We start from the raw sequence: 26,080 nt of genomic DNA, 5'->3' as shown, positions 1-26,080 counted from the left end.
CACGGGCATACAGATCTATGTGTGAGAAAAATCACAGTGTGTAGCTGTGTGTTTCACTGTGGTCACAAGTTCAAACGCTTTTACACCCGTCACCCTCACATACAGATGTAACAGGTTATAACAGTGGCACATTTGGTCAGCGGTTGGAAACAACAGCCTCACAGGCTGTGATGTACTTTGTTATATTTTGGCAGGTGAGATTAGATGATTACTGATCTCTGTGCAAAACCACGAGTCACGGAGCTGTGAGCTTTATTTGCACGAATCCTGGAAACGTTTTTAAAAGTAACACAGCACTAAAACTGAAGTGTCATTTTAACACAAAGTTCATGTAACGCACTCGTTAATTATTTAAGGGAATTTATAACTTATAACTAACCAGTTTTTCACAGCCCACTCTGACCTGTGGAAATACACGATAAATGTGTGAAGGTACAGAAAAGTTAATTGGACGGACTGCCCTTTAATTCTAGATATATAATTATACACAATTTAGTTCATTCCCCGTGGACCCAGTTATAGAGGAAAAACAGGAACTTTCTTGTCTTTAATTCTTTATCTGTTAGGTAATTATTATCTTTATCAAAAGGAAAAGCCTTCACCAGGCCAATTCTGGCCCCCGGGCCTTATGTTTGACACCCCTGGTCGGGCTAATGGTTTTCTGAAACCAGCTCAGCGCTGTACACAACCGTCCCCCTAATTCTTGGTTTAAAAACCCCTTTTTCTCTTACGTTTTCGCCTCCCAGAGGAAGCTCGATAATAAGTGAATCAGGCGTCTCAGAGCTGCCTTTATGTTATCATGACCACAATAACCTGATGCACTGTTCACCATTTAGCAGGACAGGAAATGGGAAAAATAAAGTAGGATTTTATATATAAAGCTACAAACGTTCAGCGTTTGAGAACTTCCTCTGAAACTGCTGAGATTGATGCCAACGTATTGTTTCTTTATTATTTCTGTCCTTCTGTTTATATTCAGGCTCAGGTTTTACAGTGATGAGCTCCAGTGCTGGAGTGTCAGTGTTGGTGAAAGACGAGAGAAGAGGAACGGAGGAAGGCGAGCGGAGAGGCAGGAGTGTTGGAATATGGTAGAAAGAAGGACAACAGCCATATTTTGTGTGTGTGGGAGACCAAAGCAAGGTCAGGAGCAACGGATGTGGATTGAAGTTGGTATCGATGGGAGTGAAATGAAGCTGTGGTGATGTTGAAGAAAGAGTATGTGAGTAGTGTTGAAAACCAGCTGGTAAGACTGAATTCATGCTACTGTTTTTCAAACGTGAAGCACGACTTTTGCTTCTTCTCCTGCTGATTCAGTGAGTTTTGGTTGGAGCATGACAGAACCTCACCTTTCAGTGAGATCTTTTCTGCAGAGACATCGTTTGTCTGTGTTACACACTGTCAGGTGAGCTGGGGAAGCTACGCTTTATGTGAGCTTTTAGCTGAGATGCTGATGTTTCTGTGGATACCACACATGTCTACATTTAAATAACACACCTGGCAGCACAGAAACCAGATGTTCCCGTCTATCACCTCGTAGCTTTGGCGTTCAGGTGAAAGCACCTCCTCAGGAATCTCAAGCTCTGTTTCAGGTCATCTCCTGCGTCGGTGTCCTGAAACAGATACATCATTCATGTCTTACACAATAAAGGAACTGTGCAAATTACTGGGTGTTAAAATCTGCTGGGACCAGCGTCTACCACCCTCAGACCGATGGAGCAGCTGAATGAGACAGAGTCCACCATTCATACGCTCCTTCACGGGGACAACACAGGCGGCACTGCAGGCTAGAAGCTCTGATGTTTGCGGTGCAGAGGCCTGGGGGAACTGCAGGCCTGCACAGGATTTTCTCCCTTTCTTATCTTGTGTTGTCTGAGTCTCTCCTTGCACGTTGACATGTGTGCTCCCCATTTTCCTCCATCATGTCATTTCTAGTATTTCGTTTTCCTTGCCCCATTCCCATGTGCGTGTTTGGATTTTGTCACTTATCCAGCCTCCCACACAGACGACACAACCATGTAGTTCCAGCAGACACAGGACAGCGAGCTAGTTTCTTCGCTGGTTTATTGGGATCCTTGGAAATGTAACTAAATAGTTTGTGTAAACGGGCTCCTTTTATCAGAGGAGTTTGTCCCCTTTCCTAAATTTCAAATGCACTCACCGTTTAGTTTAGCTGCCAAAACAACCAGAGGGCAAGATATATAACGATGCTCCGTTAAACGGGCTCCAAAGCCGAGCACTGTGGCCTGGACGAGGTGTAAGAGTGTAGGCAGCATTATCTCTGTGTGAGGTGATGTGGAAGATGGTGACTCACAGTCTTTGCAGGGGGACAAGGACTCAGGTGCTTTACAGTGAGCAGAGGTTCTAAACCTGCTGTAGCTTCTGCAAGCGCAGCTTCATTTTCTATCGACTGATGCATTAGATTCTGGCTACAATGTAACAGTTCTATCATTAGTCTGCCAATACAGCCCAGCTCTCCATGTGACATTACATAGCAGTGTGAACCACGACAACCTCAGGAAGCTCAGTTAATTCCATTCAGCACATCGTGCTCTGTTTCATCACCTGTGCTGATGTGTGGGCTCTCCCACTGTCCACAGACAGGGCGTGGCTTTTACACCAGCGCTCCAACCTTTTTGCACCACAGACCAGTTGTCCGACAATATTTTCACGGACCGGCCTTTAAGGTGTCGGGGATAAATACAACAAAATAAAACCAGTACCAAGAAAAGATTTAATCATAACACACGAGAAAAGACCCAGGGAAACCAGATTAACGAGAAAAATGACAAAAAATAACGATAAAACCCTGAAAACCATAAATTTTACACCCGAGCCTCAACCCTCGCAGCCCGGTACCAAGCGACTCACGGACCTATCCCGCTCCGTGACCCAGGGGTTGGGGACCGCTGATGTAGAAGTATTCCCTCCATCACCCGACTGTGTCCTCAGTAGAAGTCCGCAGCACCCATCCACACCATGTGAGCAAATACCGCTTTCCCTCTCTGAGTCACCTGACATAATCGCTGACTCAGCAAACCCTCCCACAGCCCACAGGTTGGTACCTGTCAGCCGCCTTAACCCAACCCGACTGATCTCCTCTTTCACCTCCAGTGTCCACCATGTGCTCCAGGGATTATCATCTCCACCTTATGACCACATGCAGCTGCTTCAACAATGGAGGCACAGAACAGGGTCCACTCTGACCCACGGGCACCAGAAATGGTGTCGATGTTCTGCTGCATGTGGGAACTGAAGATCTTATGGACCAGGGCCTCTCCCAAACCTTTTCAGCAAACCCTCACTATATATCTGACTCAGAGTAAGAATCTAACCATTCTTCCTCTGGATGGCATTACCTTGGCCTCCAGTAACGCTGTGAGGAACCTTGGAGTCATTTTTGACCAGGACATGTCCTTCAACGCACATATTAAACAAATATGTAAGACTGCTTTCTTCCATTTGTGCAACATCTCTAAAGTTAGAAATATCCTGTCTCAGAGTGACGCTGAAAAACTAGTTCATGCATTTATTACTTCCAGGCTGGACGACTGTAATTCATTATTATCAGGAAGTCCTAAAAACTCCCTGAAAAGCCTTCAGCTAATCCAAAATGCTGCAGCAAGAGTCCTGACAGGGACTAGAAGGAGAGAGCATATTTCTCCTGTTTTGGCTTCCCTTCATTGGCTTCCTGTTAAATCCAGAATTCAAAATCCTGCTCCTCACATACAAGGTCTTAAATAATCAGGCCCCATCTTATCTTAATGACCTTGTAGTACCATATCACCCTATTAGAGCACTTCGCTCTCGCTCTGCAGGCCTACTTGTTGTTCCTAGAGTATTTAAAAGTAGAATGGGAGGCAGAGCCTTCAGTTTTCAGGCCCCTCTTCTGTGGAACCAGCTTCCAGTTTGGATTCAGGAGACAGACACTATCTCTACTTTTAAGATTAGGCTTCAAACTTTCCTTTTTGCTAAAGCATATAGTTAGGGCTGGACCAGGTGACCCTGAATCCTCCCTTAGTTATGCTGCAATAGACGTAGGCTGCTGGGGGATTCCCATGATGCACTGAGTTTTTCCTTTCCAGTCACCTTTCTCACTCACTGTGTGTTAACCCTTTAAGACCTACCATAGAACCAAGTCCACCAGAGCTTATATTATATGTTTACATGCTGTGGAGCCATTTTTTGGAGCATTCCAAGTTGATATACATCAATACAACCATTATAGCCCAGATTTTAATAATATGTCTGCATTAAGTGCATAGTAATTACATAAATTGCACAAAAGTGCAATAAACTACAAAAAAATAGAAAATCGTTTTTGTTTTTTTAACATATATTTCTAGTTGGAGAAATTTAACAGGCTTATCCCTCAAAACTGTAAATACAAAAAAGTTGCACAAAATAGTTTCCCACCACAGGAAATTTATTTTAAGTGTCTTCATAGTTTTATTTTTGAAATACATCAATTTTCATATACTGCAGGAAAAATGAAAATAAATATTATAGTGCAAATTTGCAAAAAAAAAAGCAGCATATGCATCAAAATAAACTATTTCCAGCAGTGCAATATGAGTCCTCAGCATCCCAGAAACGACACAGAAAGTCATAAAGTCAAACATAACTTTTAAAAACACCAGTATAGGCTCATGAGGCCTTGATGGTAAAAAACTACCTTTCCGCAAAATGACGTCACTTCCGGTTCCGGGCAGGTAATGGCGGACATGCGATAGTTCACGCTGATGGACGTAGGAAGCGTTACAAACAGCTGATCGGATCGGCAAAGTGTGTTTTTGGAATATTATGTTTTTGTTGCTGCAAGTGGTTTTTATGCAGTTTTTCCAAAGCTATATGTGGAAGGAAACTGTGACCTAGGACAAGCTGATGGCATCAGATGTAAGTACAACTCCTCCGGTTTCATATGCAAAAAAAATTATTGCGCTAGCTTACGTGGTTGCAGAGCTACCGGGATTTAAAAATAGTTACGCAAAATGGAGCGTGTCTGCTCTGACCGGCTTTAAAGGGTTAACAGACCTCTCTGCATTGAATCATATCTGTTATTAACCTCTGTCTCTCTTCCACAGCATGTCTTTATCCTGTCTTCCTTCTCTCACCCCAACCAATCACAGCAGATGGCCCCGCCCCTCCCTGAGCCTGGTTCTGCTGGAGGTTTCTTCCTGTTAAAAGGGAGTTTTTCCTTCCCACTGTCGCCAAAGTGCTGCTCATAGGGGGTCATATGATTGTTGGGTTTTCTCTGTATGTATTATTGTAGGATCTACCGTACAATATAAAGCACCTTGAGGTGACTGTTGTTGTGATTTGGAGCTGTGTAAATAAAGTAGAATTGAAATGAATTGAACTCGATTTGATTCAGTTTTATTCCTGCAGTACATAGAAAACCCCAACAATCAATCGATCTACTTTCAGCAAGCATTTGCTGTCTAAATGTTTTGTTGTGCCAAACACGTTTGCTTTTCCAAGAGGAGCACTGAAAACACACAGTGGGCTCCTCTTCTCAATCCTTTTTTAAATTATTTTATTATTGACATTATCTGTGTGTTTGTTATGCTGGAGTAGACAGGTGGAGCAGACAGGTGGAGAGAGGACATGTGGTGGAGGAAGAGAAAAATAAAAGAGCCAGAAAGAAAGAGAGAAAAGAATCTAACAAATACAAAGGGAGGTACACAAACGTGAGTGTGTGAGTGTCACGAATGTGAAAATTATATTTCTTAATGCTTTTTAGGGCAGAGTAGAAGTCAGAGGTCATCCAGGTTTGAAGATATTCCTCCAGTTTCACTGATGAGTGTGTATGACCGGCTTCATGGACAGATTAAGTTCCATCTGCATTGCAGTGATGTTTGCTGTGCCTTTGAATGATGCTGCTTGTGGGTCTGAATGTGTCAGGCCTGTCCAGTGTCATCCTGCTAACCCAACTTATCAGTAGATGCTCTCCTCATACCACAGCAGCCACTAATGAAACCATGAGAAAACTGATCATCAGCCTGAGAGGCATGCACACAGACTCCATCTCGGGGACTTCCTGTCAGATCACCTTTTCTTGTGCCTTACACTCACCTGTGATGTCCTGCAGCAACATGTGCACAGAAACATCTGTTTCACAAACACAGGGAATCGCTCTGAAACGTTCTCCATCTTTAGACTGTTTGTGTCCGTAACTGTTAATAAGTCACTGCTTTTGTTTTCAGTCGACTTCAAACGACAGCAAAAAATGTTTTAACAGGAAAACTGATCACACAGCAGAGTGACCCCAGGTGAGAGAGGACGTCTACTAGGCTGGAACAGACTCTGCACAGAGATGTGATTAACAGCTCTTCCTGCCACCTGCTGCCTTTGACTGAGTGAAAGAAACGGTTGAACAAAGCTGCCAGTGTGTGCTGAGATGCACCGAACACGTTACAGCAAAGAGGAGAACCAAACTGACCCAGAACATTTGTGTTTCTATTCATTTTGACCTGCAGGGGTGGAACATACTGCAGCGTGCGTCGGCATTCATGTGAAGCTCGGGCTGCAGAGATCGATGGCGTGATAAACAGCCCTGACGCAGACTGTACGGGATCCTACTTTCTACCATGGAAGTCATTAAAACCACAATAATGTGCTCGTATCAGTGGAGGAGTCCCAGCTGTGTGCTCTGTGCACAGCAGTGCAAACAGTTATTATCACAGGATCGTGTTGCTGCAGCGCCACAGAATATATGGTTGGTTTGAACCCTCAGCAGCTTCTAACACACTGCAGTCTGCTGCTCCTTAGAGCGTCTGTGGTGAGGTCATCGCCCCCCTCTGGTTTGGGGTCAGATTTACTCGTTACCATGGATACTGCAGCTTCCAGGTTTACTTCCTACAACCCAGACTAACATTTATACACAACATATCACAGCCATTACCTTTGGGAACCTCCTGAACATGTATCATGTAAATGCATCGTCCTTCTGTTTGTGACAAAATAAAACAAACTCTCTCTTTGACCCGTTTAATGGAAGTCATCTTCTATTTGTTCCTCCTTACATTCATTTCTGTGCTTTGTCCTCCAAAAGTAGAAGATTGTGAAGCATCATCATCATCATCGATGGCTGTAAAGAGGGGACCCAGTGTGCGTGCTGTGGTTAGCATCTGTCAGCTGCAACAACAAACAGCTGAACTGCCAACGTCTCCAACATTAACTGAGAAATCTTTTCAATAAATACTTCAAACTTTCAAGAAACAGAAATTTCTTTAAACCATCTCGTAAAAAACAAAAACAAACGCATTGTCCGCTTGGCGCCAACGCTAAGCTCGCTCCTCCGTCTGAGCTGTAGTTTCTGGGTCAGAGTCAGAATCAGAGTCCGTCTCATCGTCTTTTTTCGGAGGGTTTGTGGCGTCCCGGCCGACTGCTACCACTCCCTTCCTCTGAGGCAGGACTGTAAAGAAGGCCTCCTGCCAGCTGCCTTTCTCCAGATACGCCAGGATGATCTCGAACACTGCAGGAGAGAGCGCCGTTCAGACCACAGTGGGAGCAGCTGAGGCTCCTCCCCGCTTCGCTTAGCGGGCTAAAGCAGGGAGGAGCCACAATACAGGAAACGTAATCCTTTAAATATCTGCACATTAAACTTGATTAAGAGCAGGGGGATGAAGCCACTCCCACTCCTTACCGTGGTTAACAGCCAGAACCTTCCGACTGTTCATTTTGACGAAGCTGCTCAGAGGAAGCTGGGCGTGGCGGATGCCCAGCTCTGTGGCCCTTTCAAAGGTGACTCCCTGCAAACAAAGCCCGACAGGTTAGCCAGCGCAGCCACGCCCACGTTACAGCGGGTCTGGAGCCGAGCACACCTTGTGGTGGTTGTGGTCCACCAGGCCTCCTATGACGTACGCCCTCTGTGGATCCAGCTCTGTCAGCACGTTGGGAGAGTCGGAGGTGAGGTAGACCAGCTCCTCCTGGGACACAACCTCAGTGTAGTGCTCCGTTTTAATGTGTATGTCCTGCACAGCACACAGGTTACACACAGCATCCAACCAATCAATATGACATGAATAAACCGCTGGCATTGAACACGACATCTTCAGCGTGGTCATCCTCAGCTCGGAGCGGCTCATGGACCCAATCATCAAGCTTTTTATTCTGGACTGCAAATAAAATCTTTTTCATTTTTATCTGGACTTTAATTTGTATTAGTTCATGTTTATTCTAACGTTTCAAATTCATGTTTCCTGGGTCATGAGTTGAATTTGCTGTGGGTCGAGACCTCAGGGGGACGATCACAGGTGGGCACACCTGAGCAGGTGAGGGACTGGAGCCTAGAACAGCAGCTTGGACCCTGTGGTATCAAATATGGAATATTTTTGGTATCTAGAATAAAATCCATGCATCGTCACAGCCCTCCATCTCATGTCAAGTTTAAATGTTACTCAGAGGTGTCCAACTCCAGCCTCGAGTGTCCTGCAGGTTTAAATGACCTCCTCAGCATGAAGAGGCTGGTAATGAACTCATGCGAGTCAGGTGTGCTGACCCAGGGTGAGATCTAAAACCTGCAGGCCCCTCGAGGCCTGGAGCTCCCCACCCCTGCTCTGAAGCATGGCCTCATGTTAATCGTGTACAGATGGAGCTGACATAAAGTGATGAGGGCAGACGCTGTGGGTGTGAACTACAGGTGACGCCACCGTTTCATGAACACTTTCACAGCTTAATAAACTGGAAATCAGACATAACGTTGTAAAGGTTCCAGACCTCTGTTGGACGTGTGACCGCTCACCTTCCAGTTCACCCAGCCTTTGTCCTTCTCATCCATGCTCCGTCTCAGCTGTCCTCCTAGGCTTGTCAGGTAAAACTGGACACGTGAGAAGAAGTTAGAAGATGTTTGATGCCACATGAAAAACTGTTATTACTGCCTGTTACTGTTCTTATTTTATATTCGACCCAAAGCCAGTGGAGATGGTTTGGGATGAAGACCAACAAGTGCTCAGCATCTCATCATGAAGCTCATGCAGAGGATGCAAAGCATGTCGCAGCGACATTCACATCCAGATATTGGCTCTTAGCTGCATTACAAAAACAAACGCAGTATCATCGTTATCGTTGTCATGTACTCGGCACCCACCTGCACTGGATGCGAGGCCCGTCTGTTCTCTGCGTAGCACCTCTGGATCTGTTTGTGAAGTTTGCGGACGTCCTGAAGAAACAGACAGTCTGTTGGGAACTCTGGGAACACTCAGTCGCAGCGCCTACACCTCCGACCCGTTTACCTTAATGAGCATGAGGCTGTCGAAGCTGCAGTCCACCACCAGCCTCAGAGAGCTGGGCGTGGCCTCTCTGCGCGCACGTTTGCGGGCGCTCTGGACCTCTCCGCCCTCCTGGTGATTCTGCCTCTGCAGGCGACGCTGCTGCTTCCTCTCCTTTCGCCTCTGCCTGCCATGAAAGCGAGGATGATGTTCAGCACGTGTGTGGGCTTCGTCTGCATGGACTGAACACTGGTTCCACTGTGGGAAGCTCAAACCTCCACATCAGGACAGAGTGGGTCAGAGCTGATGTTCACTGAGCCAGTCTCAGTGTTTTACCTGATAACTAATTCATTACTGGATCATTGGTGCCATTATTAATTAACGACATTTGGACTGGAGGAAGGATCAGTGAGAGAATGTGACATAAAGGTGTCCTACGATAGCATCCTTTTGTTTGACAGTCTCACTCACACTGAAGGACGCGAGGTGTGTGTGAGACAGGTCAGCACAAGAAGCGTTCAATCTCACGCCTGTTTGTGCGCATGCGCAGTCATACATTTATCTCACAGTGGATCACAGTGTAACAGCTCAGCAGGCCCGTGGAGGCCGTGACTTCTCTACGTGTTTAGCGCCACAGCTTACTTCCGCTGCTCGCGCTCTTCCTCCCACTTCTGCTGCTTCAGCAGTTTCTTCCTCTGCCTCTTGGACAGAACCGGGTCTTCCGTGTCTCCGGGACTGCTCACAGTCTTCTCGCTTTGGTCTTCCTCCGCCGAAGCTAGCTTTCCCGCGGTGTCGTCAGCCATCTGTGAACACACCGCTGTTGTCATGTCTGCGCTGCTGACGTGCAGGAGCCGCGTTGGCGGCATTTAAATGACTTTATAATGTGGGCTAAAACGAGTCATTGGTCCGTCGGCCTGGCACCGACGAACGGACGAACGAGCTGCTCACCTCGAGTCCACGTTTTGTTTTGGCGCATTTGTGACGTTTTTTATGCGCGTCACAAGCTCGCGTTAAGATGCAGTGCTGCCCTCTACCGGTCGCACTAACAAAGTGAAGCAGATTTCATTGAATTCACAGATTTGACTGTTCAAGCTTCCTTTAAAGCATAAAGGCGACACAGATACATTTACTTTCACTCTGGTTTCATGGAAACATCGCTGCTTTCATCTGTAACGGCATCTGATCACAATTTGTACTTTTTTTTTATACCTAAACGTGTTGTTTGGTTTTACTGACTTCAGAGAGACAGACCCATTAATCTGATTTTACTGCACATCCATAAATGTTCTCCGCTCTCAGGACGGGAACATTATTCTACAGTTATGTCCTGTAACAACAAGGAAGCTTTAGAAACATTAGTATTTGTAATAGTTTCAATAGTCTCTGCATGTCTCGCTTTCCCCTTTTAATCTGTATTTCTATCCTTGTTTAATGTGACACACTCTTCCTTTGCATTATAACTGTGGAACTACAACTGTACAACGTGTTCTCCATGTGTTATGCTTGTTGTTAAAGTTTCTGGTGAAATAAAGTTAGAGAGAAAAGCACACAGCTGTAACAGCATCTCAGTCAGACGTTTGACAAACTGAAACCCATCCAACTCTCTGTCACGCCTGGCTTTCTGCCTTTAGGCTTTGTGTGTGCTCACATAAAAAGGGGCGTTTATATTCTGCACAAAATCATCCCAGTGATGATGAAACGGTGACTGGAAATCTAAACTGAGATTAGAAAGCAGAGCCCTCTTTTTAAAATAAGGCCAGAAAATGCTGCACAAAGTTGCTTATCTGCTTTTTACATGTGTACATTTTAATCCATGTTAGAGTGGGCTGAGAGGGTTGGCAGGTGAGTCGCTGACGGGGTTTCCAGCACGTTCACTGAACAGAAGGAGACGACAGGCTGGACTCCATCATCGCAGCAGTACGCCTCAGCACCCTCTGATGTTCCTGGCTGAATTTGTCATTGAGAGCTTCCATGGTGTCAGTGAAGGTTTGGTAGAGTTGAGGTGAGCATCAGCTATTAATCTGCCCTCCTCTAGGTGCAGGTGATCAACCAACACTTGATACTTGAACAGCTCAGACGCGTCCTCAGGTAGAAGATTCCCCAATGACATCTTCAGCCTAGCGAACTCACTGGAGGACAGATTGAACCGCTGCTCAGGGGATGCTGCATTACAGTCATGCTCAGTCTTGCTGTCCCTATAGGCGGCGTGCGGATGCTTGGACCCACCCAGTGGGAAACTGCCTGAGTGAGGTGGAAGATGAACCGGCTTGAGCCAAGGAGGTGGATTATGGGAGGGTTAATCTGGTAACCTGAGAGCAGAGGGAGGATCTGGTGACAGACTCTGTCCTGGCTGGTCCACAAACATATTAGTAGCTGGGACTGTCATTGGCTCTGTCTTAATGGCTGGAAACTCACATGCATCTTTATGATGGGGGTTCAACACTGGTGGGTCACTAGGCAGTGGTGCTTCCTCTGCTGGATCTGGCCACGGTGGTGGGGCAGGCCAGTCATCCTCCTCCTCGACCTCTGGTGCACTATCACCCAGTAACGGTGACTGCATTAACTTACTGGTTTGGAGAGAAGATGGGCCCTGCAGGCTCTGGACAGCTTCCACTAACTGTCTCATTTCTGCTCGCAGTGCCTGGAGTTCGACCAGATCTGATGACATATGCTGCTCCGTCTGCTGGACGAGGTGACGCTCCTGACGGAGATCCCCTAACTCTGAACTTATTTCCTTATTTGGATGTGTATAGGGGAGCACGAAGGGTAGAGGAGTAGAGTGATCATAGGCTTGTTCCCCATGCCATCTCTCTGGATACAGCTGGGGAGCTGATTCTCCTGGATGTGCTGTTGGCGCTGAGCTCCATAGCGCGAGGCCGTCTCATGGAGAATAGCATCCCGCCTCCACTGGGGGCTTGCTAGGTTGTAGCTAAAGGGGAAAGTGAGGGAGGTCATCCTGGCCTTGTCCTCTTGGTGTGTGAGCGCTACATCCTCTCTACGTGCCTGGTTAATGTAGCCTGCGTACTCCACCTCATAATCTGCACAGTGCACGGGTGGGTGAGCCTGTCGTTTGGGGCGTGCGCTGCGAGCCTCGTACTCTGGGCCTGATTCCATCTCTGAGGCAAACCTAGTGCATGCGGCTCGAAGGACCATTAAATGTAGTGGAGACATCAATAGGCACGGTTGTGGCACCGCTTCACTCTTTAGCACTACGGTCACCCCGGTGTGTCAGCCAGAACACCACTTAAGGCCAAGTTGTCCCAGAGTATGAAAGAAGGAGCTCGAGGTTTGAGGCACTTTATGCTCAAAGCTCAGTTCCTGTGGCTGTAATCACACAGGTGTGTGTGTGATTTTTTTATCATTCACGCACACATCACATCCCACAGGAATCAGTGCATCCCCACCGGACTAACACCGCTCGTCCGACACTAAAACTGCCCACCTTACTAACTGGATGATGTCACCAGACGGTGGGCTGGCTCAAACTGACAGAAGATTGAATATTAAATGAACAGTAGATTTTATACACCTGTGGTCTGAACGAGGCTCAGACCACAGGTGTGCCTGGATGGAGTTCTTAAGGCGGACAGACTAGTTAGTGGTCACTCACTTCCACACTCACACAGAGAGAGTGGAAGACAACAAGAGAGGGGCAGGTGGTCCACCCACCCAGGGTTCACCTGAGACAGGACACAGCCTGTCAGGGAGTGTCGTCTGTGACCTGTCGGCCTGTGACAGCTGGACTAACCTCCAGCTCTGACCCCCTCTAACCCAGAATAAGCACTAATGTCAGTGAGCGATGATATTAATCTGTCACTTTAGCCACAACTGCCTGTGAGCAGAGATACATACACAAAGACTCATTGATCTGATTTTACTGCACATCCATAAATGTTCTCCGCTCTCAGGACGGGAACAGAATTCTACAGTTATGTCCTGTAACAACAAGGAAGCTTTAGAAACGTTAGTATTTGTAATAGTTTTCATGTCTTTAATTATTCCATGTCTCTGCATGTCCCGCTTTCCCCTTTAGCATCCATTAATCCACGTAAACATCTTATCTTTGCAAACATAGCATTTAAACATGTGAAATATAACTGTGACACTGTTAGTTATTATAAACTGAGTCAGTCAGTGATTGCAGAGTTTTCCTGTTTATTCAGTTTTCACAGTAAATGTGAACCTGACACTGTAGCTGTGCAAACAGCTCAAGTCATCGTCGTTGTTTTTGCACATTTATTGTTTCATCCACGGGTCCTCTTTATTCCCACGCTCCTGTCTGTCCACCACCTTCATCTACCTTCAACATTTACTGTGTGCAGCAGAGACTCTGCTCTGAGGCAGCAGAGGCCCTGCTGTGCAAAAATGCTTTCACACTTATAGAAAACATTTCCTACTTTATGCAAAAGTTTAAAAAAAGAAAGAAAAATCATGCACAACCAGAAACATGACATGAACCAAATATGATCAAATCCCCAGAAGAAGACAGCAACAGTGTAGCATTGGGACCATGGAGCTTTAAGAAACAGCAGTGTTCACTCTTAAGACGTGAATAAACTCAGAGGTGGTTTATCCTCCACAAATACACAAACACACTTTCAGAAGACGTTGTGTTTGTGAGGCACGACAGGAAAATGCTCGACTCTTTTTCTGATAACAGTGCAGCAGCAAAGCTGAGAGTCAGGTACAAAAATATAAAATATTATCAGCTTGGGTAGAAACATGTATGTTTGATGCTTCTGCTGTATATCTGTAACAGGACACTAACACTAAACAGCGCTTTAAACACGTCACAATAAAACAGTCAGTAGAAAAAACCTCAGAAAAGCGTTCCAGCTCTGTAACCTGTCATGTTTCCAACAGACGCTGCGGAAAGAAAACGGACTGTCCAGCAGACCCACTGCACAAACTCCAACGTGCAACCGCAAACAACAACCTCAGTTTGAACATAACGTCTCATAACTTCATGTCACGCACATCTACAACGTTCAGAAAGTGTAACAGCTGGACAAGAGTAACTATTCATCGATTTCACAACCTCACAGTTTGGTTATTACACAGTGCGGCGCACATGATTAGGCTCATTCAGCTCCTGTGTGAGTGTTTCCACACCGTCCAGCTTACAGCTCAGCCCTGTGGGGACAGAAAGAAACACACACGTCAGCACATTTCAGCAGTTTTATACATTTGTCGCACAGCTTTCTTCCTATTCTGTAGAACAGCGAGTGCCATTCCACCGCACACTATCTGTTTACGTTAAAAACATTAGTGAGCGCTCCAGTATGTGGGTCAGACACTGAAGGGGAACTCCAAATGTCCCCTCGCTGTGCAGCTCAGCCGCCAGAGCCACGTGAACCTCACCCTGCTGCTCCTATAAAAAGAGACTGAGACTGCAGGATGTGCCAGCCCGGCTCCTGATACCCAGCAGCAGCTGAAGCTTTTCCATCCTCACATAAATGCCTGCCTGACCTTTCACTCTGACTGCACACACACAGCTGATCCAACCATATCTCTGCTGTGATATCGCATTTTACAGGATATCTATCAGTGTTAGTTAGCTGGAGCTGCAGGCTTTACAGTCACACCACATCTCTTCTTCTTCTGTTAGATACGATGCACAGCATCCTGTTATATCACTGACTTCATGCATTAAATGAAATGTGTGGTGGAAAAGCCAAAAATCAGCATCCTTTTTAGGAAATGCAAACATTCATTAAAGGGTGATTTAGCTGATCAGTAACAGTCCCCATATTGTTTTCTATTTTCTAATTTATAGTTTTTATTCTTATTTTCTTTTCCTCAGACTGGCAATGAGACGCCCTCATTGTTCTGAGAGCATGGACGGGTGAGAACAGTGTGGGTCACGATGATGTGGAGAAACGTGTTTCATAAAATCAGCTGCAATAACTACATGTGATGTAAATGTGCTGTGAGTCTCCTCCTTTTGTTGTTGTCACCATGTTTTCAGAACTACTGCACGGATCATTTCACTGACTTTATGTCTCCATAGTTTGCAGTTTGCAGCTTGCTTTTAGGCTACATTATATTTTAGTGTATCCTATAAATAAATGTTTCCTTGGTGGTTCCTCTGAGATTAGCTATGTCCGACTGTAAAACTCTCCACTGCGCCCTCAGACATGCTACAGTAAAAGGAAGCAGTCAGATACTCACCTGTCCAGACGACCTGGCGTTCATCGGTGCTCCACCATGAAGCTCATAGTCGTCCCGTCAAATGAGGGGGGGGCGATGATCCGGGGCCCCTGCTGGGAGGTGATGCTGATGACAGGCTGCTTGATGCTAGAGAGGCCCTGCTGTGGCCTGTTAGCAGCAGCCTGCTGTTGAACACCTGAGGCTACCTGGGAAGACTTTCCGGTGGACATGTAGAAAGGACTCTCCACGTGCATGCCCTCAGTCTGCTGCGAGGAGCTTTTATCGCTGCTGTCCACCTCTGCCTGCACCGACATCTGTGACTGTAGCAGCGCCCTGGCAGGTATCACTGACGGCGTCGGCACGAGACCCGGGTAGATCATGTACGTGTGGCCATAAATGCCAGAACTGAGGGCTAAAGGTGAGATGGGCATGGGTACAGGTGTCATGGGAGGCTGTGGCATAGGCACATCCACATATTGACCTGTTTCTGGATCAAAGAGACGCTTGGTGGCAGGCTGCACTGGTGTGTCTACCAGGTAGTAGTTTCCAGTGCTGGGATCCAGCAGCATTTTCCTCTGGGTGGCCTGGAACGGGTCCAGGGCGGGAGCCGGGGTGATTGCTGGAGAGAAGCAGTAGACCTGTGGCTGATTGGCGGGCATCCCGAGTGGCAAAGAATGGTAGATAGTAGCTGAGGGGATCTCTGGTGAGTAACTAGCTGTGTGCTTACGCTCCTCGTGCCCTCTGAGCCCAGGTTCCAGGTGTCCTGAAGGTGTGGGTGGATGTGACTGGGTGAAGGTATAGACGGATGCTTTATCAGCAGGTGGGGGCTGTTTGCCTTTGCTGGGCTGAGACTTGACTGGAATAGCGAGGTAGTTCTCATTGTCAGTTGAAAACTCGTGTGCAAACCTGTCGGCCTCCTTCACGTCGGCGTCTTCGTTCCCAGCTGACCTTCTGTCACAGATGCTGAATGATGCGGGCAGTTTGGGGGACTTGGGGACAAAGGTTTTGGTGCTGAAAGGTGTTTGTGTGACGGTGTTCGGTTGGGATGTCTTTGAAGTTTTGGAGACCTTGACACTGCTGGGGGCTTGCACTGACTTAGGCCTATCATCACAGCCCACTGATGTGGGTTTGAGTGGGTCTTTCTCCTCCTGCTTCAGCAGGCTGTCACCTGCTCGTCCTGGTGGGGGCTTGTCTGTGTTGGACTGGGAGTTTCTTCTGGTAGACTTGTCTGCGCTGGGCGTCCATGCAGTCTCCTCTTCGTGTCCTGGATGCTCCTCACATGCTATCAGTGAAAGCACGTGGCTGTCTGTCAGCGGCCGAGGCTCGTTCTTCCTCTTCCACTCATTCTTTTCAAATACATAAAGCTGCTCCATGGTTTTCACGGCAGCCTGCAGTTTTTGCAGAGCCACCTGGTTTGGCACCTGTGACTCGGGCTTTTTATCAGTGATATCCGATACTTTTTCTTGCCTCTTTGTAGATATTCTGCTTTCACTTCTTAAGTCGGTGTTTCCCTGCGAGGCATTATTTGAGGGGCCTAGAGATGCGCTCCCTGTTGCCCTTGATGCGTTTTTGACGCCCTCTGGAGACGATCTGTCCACGTCAAGTGACTCCTGTTTAGCCCCTTGAAGGTTTCCACATTGTTTTCCGTTACTGCTCGTATTCACAGACTGGCACTTGATCACTATAGGCGACACAGTATTAAAGCTTTGATTGGGCACTTGCTTGTTTTGCTCTGGATGTCTGTCAGCGGAGGCGCTGTGGGATTTATTCTCGTTGTTATCCAAAGAAACGAAGTGATACGAACTTTTAACCAGCTTACGCACGTCTCTCACTTGGTAAATGGGAGTCTGCAGCTTCCCCTTGTTATCTCGAATGTCTCGAACCATGAAATGTGGAACTTTATCTGAAAAGTCACCCTTCAAAGCTGTAGCAAGCGCGTGGGATTTGGCGTGATCTGTTCGGATGATGTTGCAGCCTAAATTAGGAGCGCGCAGTTTGGAGACGGCGCACGGCTCGGTGTTATCGTCTTTGACGCGCCTCAAGTTAATTTGAATTTCTGGAGATTTGGATGTGGTCGCAGAGTCTGCGACAGAGCGTACTTTGGCTCCACGTCCGTGTCCACACGTAGAATAATTCCTGCTCTGCAGCTGCTGCGTGGCTTCGCCTTCGTTCGGCAGCATTTGGATATTTGGCACAAATAAATGAGCCATTTTCTTCAGTTTGCTGCTGCCCGCCGAGTACAGACTCCCCTCGGCCAGTGTGTCGTCAGCTGCAAGCGTGTCCTCTGGTGTTTGATCGTTTTCAGGATCCTTTTGAAATTCTAGCTCGTCATCCTTCCAGCATCTGAACGCGCTATTTTGGCTGCGATGCAGCGTGCTTCTGGATGAGTCCACTGCGCCTTTTTTAGTATCAACTCCAGTTTGTTGCTTCCGAGAGTCGCTCTTGGCATCCGCTATGTCCCCTAACTCATTCACGCGCATTATGGTGTAGTCAGAGCTGCTGTCGGAAAGCTTGGAGTTGTGCTTCCCTCTGACGTCGTCGCTTTCCTGGTGCACAAAGCTGGGAGAGGGCGTCTGCTGCGGCTCGCTTATTTCGCCTCTCTCCATCTTGCGCTCCTGCTCGAACTGCATTTTCTTAGAAATGACATTTTTGATGAGACTCGAAGCAAACACGGCCTTCTTGTGCGTGTCTTCCATGGTTTTAGAGGGCGGCTTGCCGCCCCCCCTGCTCTGGCTTGCGTTGGTAACTTCATCCGTGGAACGTGATCCTGCTGCGTTTTGTGCAAAGTTAGTGCGTGATTCTCCCGCAGGAATTCCCGATTTGACGTTGCAACGAAAATTCAGCGTCTCTGTCAGCCTTATGACGCCACTGTGGCCCTGACCAAATTTCCCCATCAGCTCTATTTTCTTTGTAGATGACGATGCGCTGTGGGGAGGTAATATCTCGCTGGCGGGCGCTTTGATGATGCCCTTATAACCCCTTTTGTCTATGCTCTTGGCTATTTGAAACGAGGCCGCTGAGCTTTGATGAGAAACAAGACTTTGGTCCATATTCATGTTACCATATTTCAGGTCCACAAACGTGGACCACCTGTTTATCCCCACGGCATGCTCTGATGCAGAGGACTCACTGGAGGTGCTGAAATGAATGGCATCAAAGTAAGGATACGCCAGGCTCTTGAAGGCTCTGGCTGTCAGAGTGCGCACCTCCTTGTCAGCGTCGTCCAGCTCGCTGACAGCACTGGACGTGCCGCTTGAATATTCGGGGACTTCTTTCCCCCTTAATTTGCCGCCAAAGTGTACGCGCCCGGGCGCTGCTACCAAACACTTTGCCGTGTCACACAACGTCTCTGCCTTCCCATCAACTCCCCTAAACACATAGCGACTCACATCTCCGGAGCGCCTGGCATGATAAAGAATCTTTTCCTGTTCTTGGATGTTGCTGGGGTCATTTATAGCTCGAGAGGTGGTTCTGATTGACAGGTGAATCTGTCCGCCACTGTTGCCACTGCAGTGTTGCTGCTCGGGCTTTGACACACTCTCATCTGAGCTGGTGAATTTGGCCGCTTCGCACGGATCACTTTCCAGCAGAGTGCTGACTGTTGCTGCTGCGCCCTGAGAGCCAGGCTGGCGGCCGTGCCCCCTCTCGCCCACCGCGCCCCCGGCCTCAAAAGAAGCGTAATTGGCAAATGAGTAAACCCGGTTGTCTTCTTCAACGTCCCAGCTCGTGGAAGAGCCCACTCCGAGTTCGTAGTCCTCCTCGTGGTCAGAAAGTTCAGAGAGCTGGATCTCGTGCGTGGTAATATAATGGGATTCGTCGTCCGTGGCGCACGGAATGCAGTCATCAGAAAGCACCAAACTTATACCATCGTCCACTTCATAATCATCCTGCTCACTTGTCTCCCCGAGATAATTATCACTAGCGCGCAAATCCACGTCTGGCTGCAGGCTTGCGCTGCTTTCCGTGTTGGACACCTCGTGCTGCTCGTGGAAACGCTCCGACTTTGCGTTTGAACAAAAAGGAATCGATGGCGGTGACGGGTCAGCGTGCTGGTGCTTAACACCATCTCCATATTTCCCAACTGTGCCATTCTCTGTCGTCTTAGTATCGACCTCGGGTTTGCGTCCCGTTGCGCACGGAGCTCCAGCTCCGCTGTCGGAGACAATGACAGACATTTGGTTTGTCTCACAAACGCGTGTTTTCACAGCCACTGAGTCCAAATCGACGTATTTCCTTTCATCGTGCTCCTCGGGACCATCTTCTGTGGGGTTTGGGGGCAGATCACTCACCTGGTGACGTGTCATCGATAATTCCACACAGCTTTTCTCAGCCTGCGAAGCTCAAGTAGCAAATCTGAGCTTACATTTGGTGTCTGACAGGAAAGAGATGCAAGAGATGGAGTCGGACAAGATTTCATCGTCCTTTAGGCAGAGATAGTCTGAGTCTGACAGACAGACTCCGATGTCACCAAAGCGCTCCAGACATTCCAGCTCATCGCCACATGTAGGCTAAAGCATGCAGGCTAAAAAGGAGCAGAGACATTAACTACTGTCTAGGCCAGACGGTTCTCAGTCTGTGAACCAATGCAGTCACAAAGCTGTATTTCTAATGACAGTCGAGTTCAAACCTGCTTTGAACTTCATCATCACGGTTCCAAGCTCTGTGGTTAAAGCTCTCACTGTGGTCTTAAAACCCTCTCAGACGGATAGTTGTCAGTAACTGGGTTTGGGTTAACTGTTAACAAACTGCACCCTGCCACTGTTGTCCTTTTATATTTATACCCATTTATCTATTAATCTTAATATCTATCAGTGTCTCTGTTTCTACACTCACTTCATATATGAGTGTTTGATGTATATTTGTTACTATGACAACTCAGTTTCCCTCTGGGATTAATAAATTAAAAATATGTTAATTAAATAAAGTCTCTCTGATTCTGAACTTTGCTTTTTTCTGTTGCTCTTTGATATCTTTGTGTCTGCTTCACCTTTTGAGACACGATGTATTGAACTGACTTCTTCAGGCCGGGCTCTGATTTTTCTACAGTAGTAATAATGACAGGAGTGAAGGAGGAAGTGGGGTCACGTGGTCACAGAGCCACAAATCAGCATATGATGGAGATTAACACCAGCAAGCACAGACCATCTCCAGCGTTTCATGAGCTTAACCACATGTGGATGATTAGAGACACGCTCACGAGGGACTGCTGCTTCACTTCAAATCTTCATTCTTCTTTGAACATCACACATTTTTCTTTTGTCCAAGTGATTCGTTTAGGCTAAAAAACAACTTGTTTACAGCTCAGCTGTGCTTTTAACAGACTGGTGTTGAAACAAATAGGTTATTGTAACACACAGATTGTAGCTCTGACCAACCAGCTGTGGACAAAATATCACCAATAAATTCTAAAGTATCATTTATCAGTACAACGATAAAAATGAAAGGATAAAACAGTCCAGTGTCCCACTTCCAAAAGGGAGAAAACACAGAGTCCAAGGCCAGAGCCGGCGATGCCACAAGTCAGTTACACTTCACATGCGCCGCCACCCTGTAAGCAGATGGCCAGTCATCACTCCGGCCTCAGCAACACAACTCTGCCTTTAGGCTGCAGCATATCGCAGCTGACCTGCACACAGACAAATATCACAGCAGTGTTTGTGGGCGATAAGCACACCAGAGGATCAGTGCAATCAAATACACCTGCCTTCAATGGATACAACCCAGCACAGCCACTGGCCACGCCCACAACACGCATGGAGATGAATGAATACAGGCAGCATGCGTCCATCATATTACATTATCACATGAAATAAAACATGAAACAAGCTCGTGAGTACTGTTCCTGTGGAAAAACAGGGCACGGTCGGCAGATGAAGGGCCGGAGTAGGGACACTGACAGGGTGCATCATGTTAACACACTATATTTGTTGTGGAAGTAACTCAGTTCAACTCCACGCTCTGACTCTGCTGCAGAATTTAACTGACACTAACCAGCGATACAACAGTTTCTCTCACTGAGCCTCTGCCAGGCTCTGCTTTGAATGGTTAGCGTCTTTCCACTGAGCTCACCTCCATCCTTCTCTCAGGAAACCACTGTGAGTATATCACATATTTGAAGCTCCTCACACACGTCTGCTTCTTATCCATGGCCCCACCCTGGAGTTTGTGTTGGCATCACCAGTATTTTCCGTGTGTACATCCTCTTCTCACTGATGCCTTCTGTAAGGATCCACAGAGACTACATGACTGTGCTACTGACGTCCTCCTGGGTGATCCACTTCCTGTCACTTTACAGTTTGTCAAAACCTAAGAGGGAACAAATGAAGAAATATATTAATGACTCACTGAAAGCTGGTATTATTTGTCCTTCCTAACCGTTAGCAGCTAGTTCTTTCTGTGTTGAAAAGAGAGATCTGTCTGTATGCATACAGAGGGCGAAATCGCTCAACAAATATCTGCTTTGTTCTCTTCTCCTTTTGAGCTTCTCCATCTTCAGGAAAGCTTACCATCTCTTCCCACTCCAGGAGGGAGATGAGTGGAAGACGACCTTTAACCTTGGGCATTTTCTGGGTTGCTCAATCTTCCAAACTCTCGACATTCTTATCTCCTGTAGAGACATCAGTGAACATCAGAGCCGTGTATGTCAGGTGCTTCAAACACTGCTTGTGTCACAAGGCCAGTATGTGTGAGTGCACCCAAAAGCAAACTCAGTGGAGAAAACAAGCTGATATTTAAGAAGACTTTATTGTGCACAGGTCATATGCACGAAGGGCAACGAGAGGAGCGTAGCAAAGGTTGCAGGTGGAGTTCCAACTGGGTGATTCCAGGAATCCAGGAGTGACGACAGGCAGGTGAGCTACCACCTGAGCTACAGCTGCGTACCAAAGACACATCTAAAAAAGATTAGTTCTTCATTGTTTATCCATACTAATGTCAGACACACACACACGAGTGTGCTGCTTAACTGTGGATGCCACGCCTCATGACAAACATGGATGTGCTGGTTTGTGTCATGAATATGTGACATGGTAAGTAAATACTGGTCAGCTGTGTTGGTCGTGTTCCCAAACAACTTCAGACTGAGTAAGAAAAGGTTCATGCTAATAGAGATCCTAAAAAAGGATCTCTATTAGCTATCTATTGACAAGGTTTGCAACCCCTGGGTGTCGTGCACACTTAATATATGGAGAAAAGTCGTGAAAGAATTTAAACTGGAACAGGATTTGGCTTTATTTAAATGGTACGCATATGACTCTGACTTTGTCCCGAATAAACTGGACTCACGTTTTAAAAGTTGGTCTGCTAAAGGGTTATCTACATTCGATAGTTTGATTAAGGATGGGAACTTTATTAGTTTTGACACACTGAAACAGAAATACAATCTAGAAAAACAGGATTTTTATCGATACCTGCAAATAAGACATTATATAAAGACAACAATCGGTGTGATGTCAAACACTAATGCGGAACTGGTAACTTTGTTTAGACAGGCGTACAGTGGGGATGTCGATACAAGACTCATTTCCTTTTGGTATAATTTTCTTATAAATAAGCTTCCCCACTCAACTGATTATGTGAAGATGTTATGGGAAAAGGAGGGAGGGATGTGTATTTCAAGGGATGAATGGACTCAGATGTGGGAACGGCAATGGAGGAGTACTTCCTCCAACAGCTGGAGGGAATTCGGATGGAAGTCTTTGATAAGGTTCTTTATTACTCCGTGTCAAAAGGCTCATTATGATGGGAATCCTCCTGTGTGTTGGAGAAACTGTGGACACCAACGAGCACATCACACCCATATTATGTGGGACTGTCCTGTGCTACGGACTTACTGGAAAGACATTCATGGTACATTACAAGGCATTTTTGACTGTACATTCTCTTTGGACATGAAGACAATCTTTTTTGGTTGTATACTGCAGAACTGGTCTAAAAATTATACGTGTCTGTTAAGAGCTTTACTTGTTGCAAGTAAGAAAAGTATAACTAAGAAATGGTCCTTGCAAGATATACCGACCTTGTCATTATGGTGGGAAATTACGCTAGAGATTTATAGGATGGAGGAAGTAACAGCTCATGTCAATGACAGGGTGGGTTGGTTCCATTTGTGTTGGGATAAGATAAAAAAAGAAAAAAAAAAAAGAAAAAAGGATCAACTTGTCTTAAGATGAAGAAATATGACATTTCTCCTTTGCCTTGTTTTCATTCGTGTGTTGTCTAAACAATGTGCTACAGGACTTTTAGCACATTTGAATTCATAGACGAGAAGCCAGAAGTCAGAGTTTTACAGAGCAGAATACAGCTGTACACCATGATATGAAAATATAGTAGCATCTTATTAAGAGACCTGATTAACCACTGCAACCTCCAGAACTGCAGAAATGAGCCGGGGTCACAGAGTGCATGAGTAACCGATGATGCTGATGGTCTGCTGGGAACTTGAACTTTGGATATCTGCTGTTAGAGGGCAATAAAACCTCCCCCTCAGCACCGGCCAACAGTGTGATAGAGGAGACGAGCCAGAAACCAGAGACGAGCCACAGCTTCAGTCAGGACTGAGGGTATTCCACACCAGTCTGAGCAGGTTGAACATTATTAAGAGCAGTTTCTCCTGAACGCTCGTCCTGCAGGGACTCAGCTGTCCTTCATATTTATGTTTGCTCCATTCAGACTGGTCCGTGTTAAGTTACATCCAGTTAAAATGATTATGGAGCCTTTCATAAGTGTGATGTAGAGACTAATGCTTCTACAAAATAAAGGCTGTGCCTCTAATATAAAATAAATATTGTTACATTTTACTGTTAAGGTTGCTTTTCATGTATTTTTCAGAGCTTTTGTTATTTATTTAATGTTCTTTTTAAAAAATTGTTATGTAGTTTCTGTTTGTGTAGTTCTTTTAGTTTCCTCTGCCTCCATGTTTGTTTGGTTACGTCTCCATCCAGGCTTGACTGGTAATCGGGCATTTCGGGCATTTCCCCAGTGGGCTGACGCACTTTTCAGCCGCTGAACACCGGCCGTCTGACACTGTCTGAACTGTAATTCATTATTATCAGGAAGTCCTAAAAACTCCCTGAAAAGCCTTCAGTTAATCCAAAATGCTGCAGCAAGAGTCCTGACAGGGACTAGAAAGAGAGAGCAGATTTCTCCTGTTTTGGCTTCCTGTTAAATCCAGAATTCAAAATCCGGCTCCTCACATACAAGGTCTTAAATAATCAGGCCCCATCTTATCTTAATGACCTTGTAGTACCATATCACCCTATTAGAGCACTTCGCTCTCACACTGCAGGCTGACAGTATAGTGTTAGGGATGCATGAAATCATCTCGGCTGGAGCAAAAAGGATCCAACATCCAAATTTTGAATGTCCTTCAAGATGCATGAAAACTGTTCCTCCAGACTACTTAAATAGACTCCACGAGAGTTCAGGCTGAGAACAAAGCTGGTTTTTACCGCAGCCGTGCAAATTAGAGTGAATGAGACCACAGTACCTCTGTGGATGTGGGTGGATGTGTATCTCAGCTGTTCAGGTGGAGTTTTATCGGGGCTGGGACGATGTCTTTGGAAACGTGCAACAGGACTGAGCGCATAACTGACAAAGCAAAATAGACGTCTGCATATTTTTAAGTTACACTTTATAATGCATTTGATATGTCACAGTGTTATTAATGTACTCCGGGTTAAAAGCTGAGTAAGAGTCACCTTCATTGAACAGGTACAGGTACACATAAGGAACTGGGCTCAGGGTAGATAACAAACGCTAACTGGTTTAGCATGTTTGTAGTTGGGATACTTCTAAAAAGGAGAGTTCAAACACTGATCTAAAAATCAGACCAACCTTCTGTGAGTCATCTTATCGATGGCATTCAGCAGCAAGGTTTTAAAGACAGGCAGAAAGGTGGGACTCAGGTTAAAGTTCAACCAGCATCTGAGACACATCCAGCCTCTCCTGTTTAAAATACCCAGTGCTGTAGCAGAGCTCATCCAGATGCTGACAGTAACTCGTCTGGATTGTTAATCACAGAGAAAATCAAGATATCATTTTCATTAATGTGCTGAATGAAGAATGAAAATGATTCTGTCTGAATGTTGTGTGTCTGCAGATGTGCAGCAGATGTGTGTGTGAAAGAAACGTGTCACCAACACATCCTTATGCTGTAATGGTTACAGAACCATGATTCATATGTGATTCTGCTGATTAACTATGCTTAGTCAGAATACAGTGAGGCGTGAGTTTAACCAACACAATCTGTAGTGACAGGCTGTGTGTGCATCTCTGTGTGTGGATGGTGGAGTGAGCAGCACCAAGGAGCCACCATTTAATAATAGAGATGGGACTGTGCCAAAAACTGGTCTATATAAGTGTCGGTCCCAGCACAAACACTGTCATGTAGTGTGCTATAGTGTAGAGGGAGCACTCTGGTTTGAGTCAAGGAGGCCATTTACACCTCTGAATGGAGGCGGGGCCTCTGTTACAGGAATGGTGCCACAATAACAGAGAAGAAATCCCTCCAATCACAGCACTACAATGCTGTGATTGGAGGGATTCCCCACCTCTCTGTGGACGGGACTCATGCAATGATCAGCGGCTGTGACAGTTTGCGTACTAATGATCATAAGCTGAGCAGCCTGTTGTTCATCAGTGCTGCTGGTTCAGAGTTCCTGTTGAGAAGGTTGGAAACCTGCAGTCAGACTGTCCAGATGAACAGAGTCAACCTTTTGACT

At 46.3% G+C, this 26,080-nt stretch overlaps 2 protein-coding genes across 2 annotated transcripts; both read right to left on the bottom strand.

The window, feature by feature from the left end:
- Positions 1-6,973: 6,973 nt before the first annotated feature.
- On the bottom strand, positions 6,974-10,205 carry trmt10a (tRNA methyltransferase 10A). The gene is made up of 7 exons (XM_084917011.1): positions 9,852-10,205; positions 9,234-9,396; positions 9,089-9,160; positions 8,744-8,818; positions 7,824-7,973; positions 7,646-7,751; positions 6,974-7,474 (listed from the first exon to the last, which is right to left on the bottom strand). The coding sequence occupies exons 1-7, from the start codon at positions 10,073-10,075 to the stop codon at positions 7,284-7,286; spliced, it is 981 nt and encodes a 326-aa protein (XP_084773137.1). The 5' UTR covers positions 10,076-10,205; the 3' UTR covers positions 6,974-7,283.
- A 3,025-nt stretch (positions 10,206-13,230) lies between these two features.
- c3h4orf54 (chromosome 3 C4orf54 homolog) lies at positions 13,231-19,857 on the bottom strand. The gene is made up of 2 exons (XM_084915488.1): positions 15,381-19,857; positions 13,231-14,342 (listed from the first exon to the last, which is right to left on the bottom strand). The coding sequence occupies exon 1, from the start codon at positions 19,661-19,663 to the stop codon at positions 15,401-15,403; it is 4,263 nt and encodes a 1,420-aa protein (XP_084771614.1). The 5' UTR covers positions 19,664-19,857; the 3' UTR covers positions 13,231-14,342; positions 15,381-15,400.
- Positions 19,858-26,080: the final 6,223 nt, after the last annotated feature.

This window comes from Perissodus microlepis, chromosome 3 (assembly GCF_051167445.1).
Source record: "Perissodus microlepis isolate ML-2025 ecotype Zambia chromosome 3, ASM5116744v1, whole genome shotgun sequence".
In the NCBI taxonomy this organism is placed as follows: domain Eukaryota; kingdom Metazoa; phylum Chordata; class Actinopteri; order Cichliformes; family Cichlidae; genus Perissodus; species Perissodus microlepis.
This window is presented reverse-complemented; position numbering and strand designations above follow the sequence as displayed.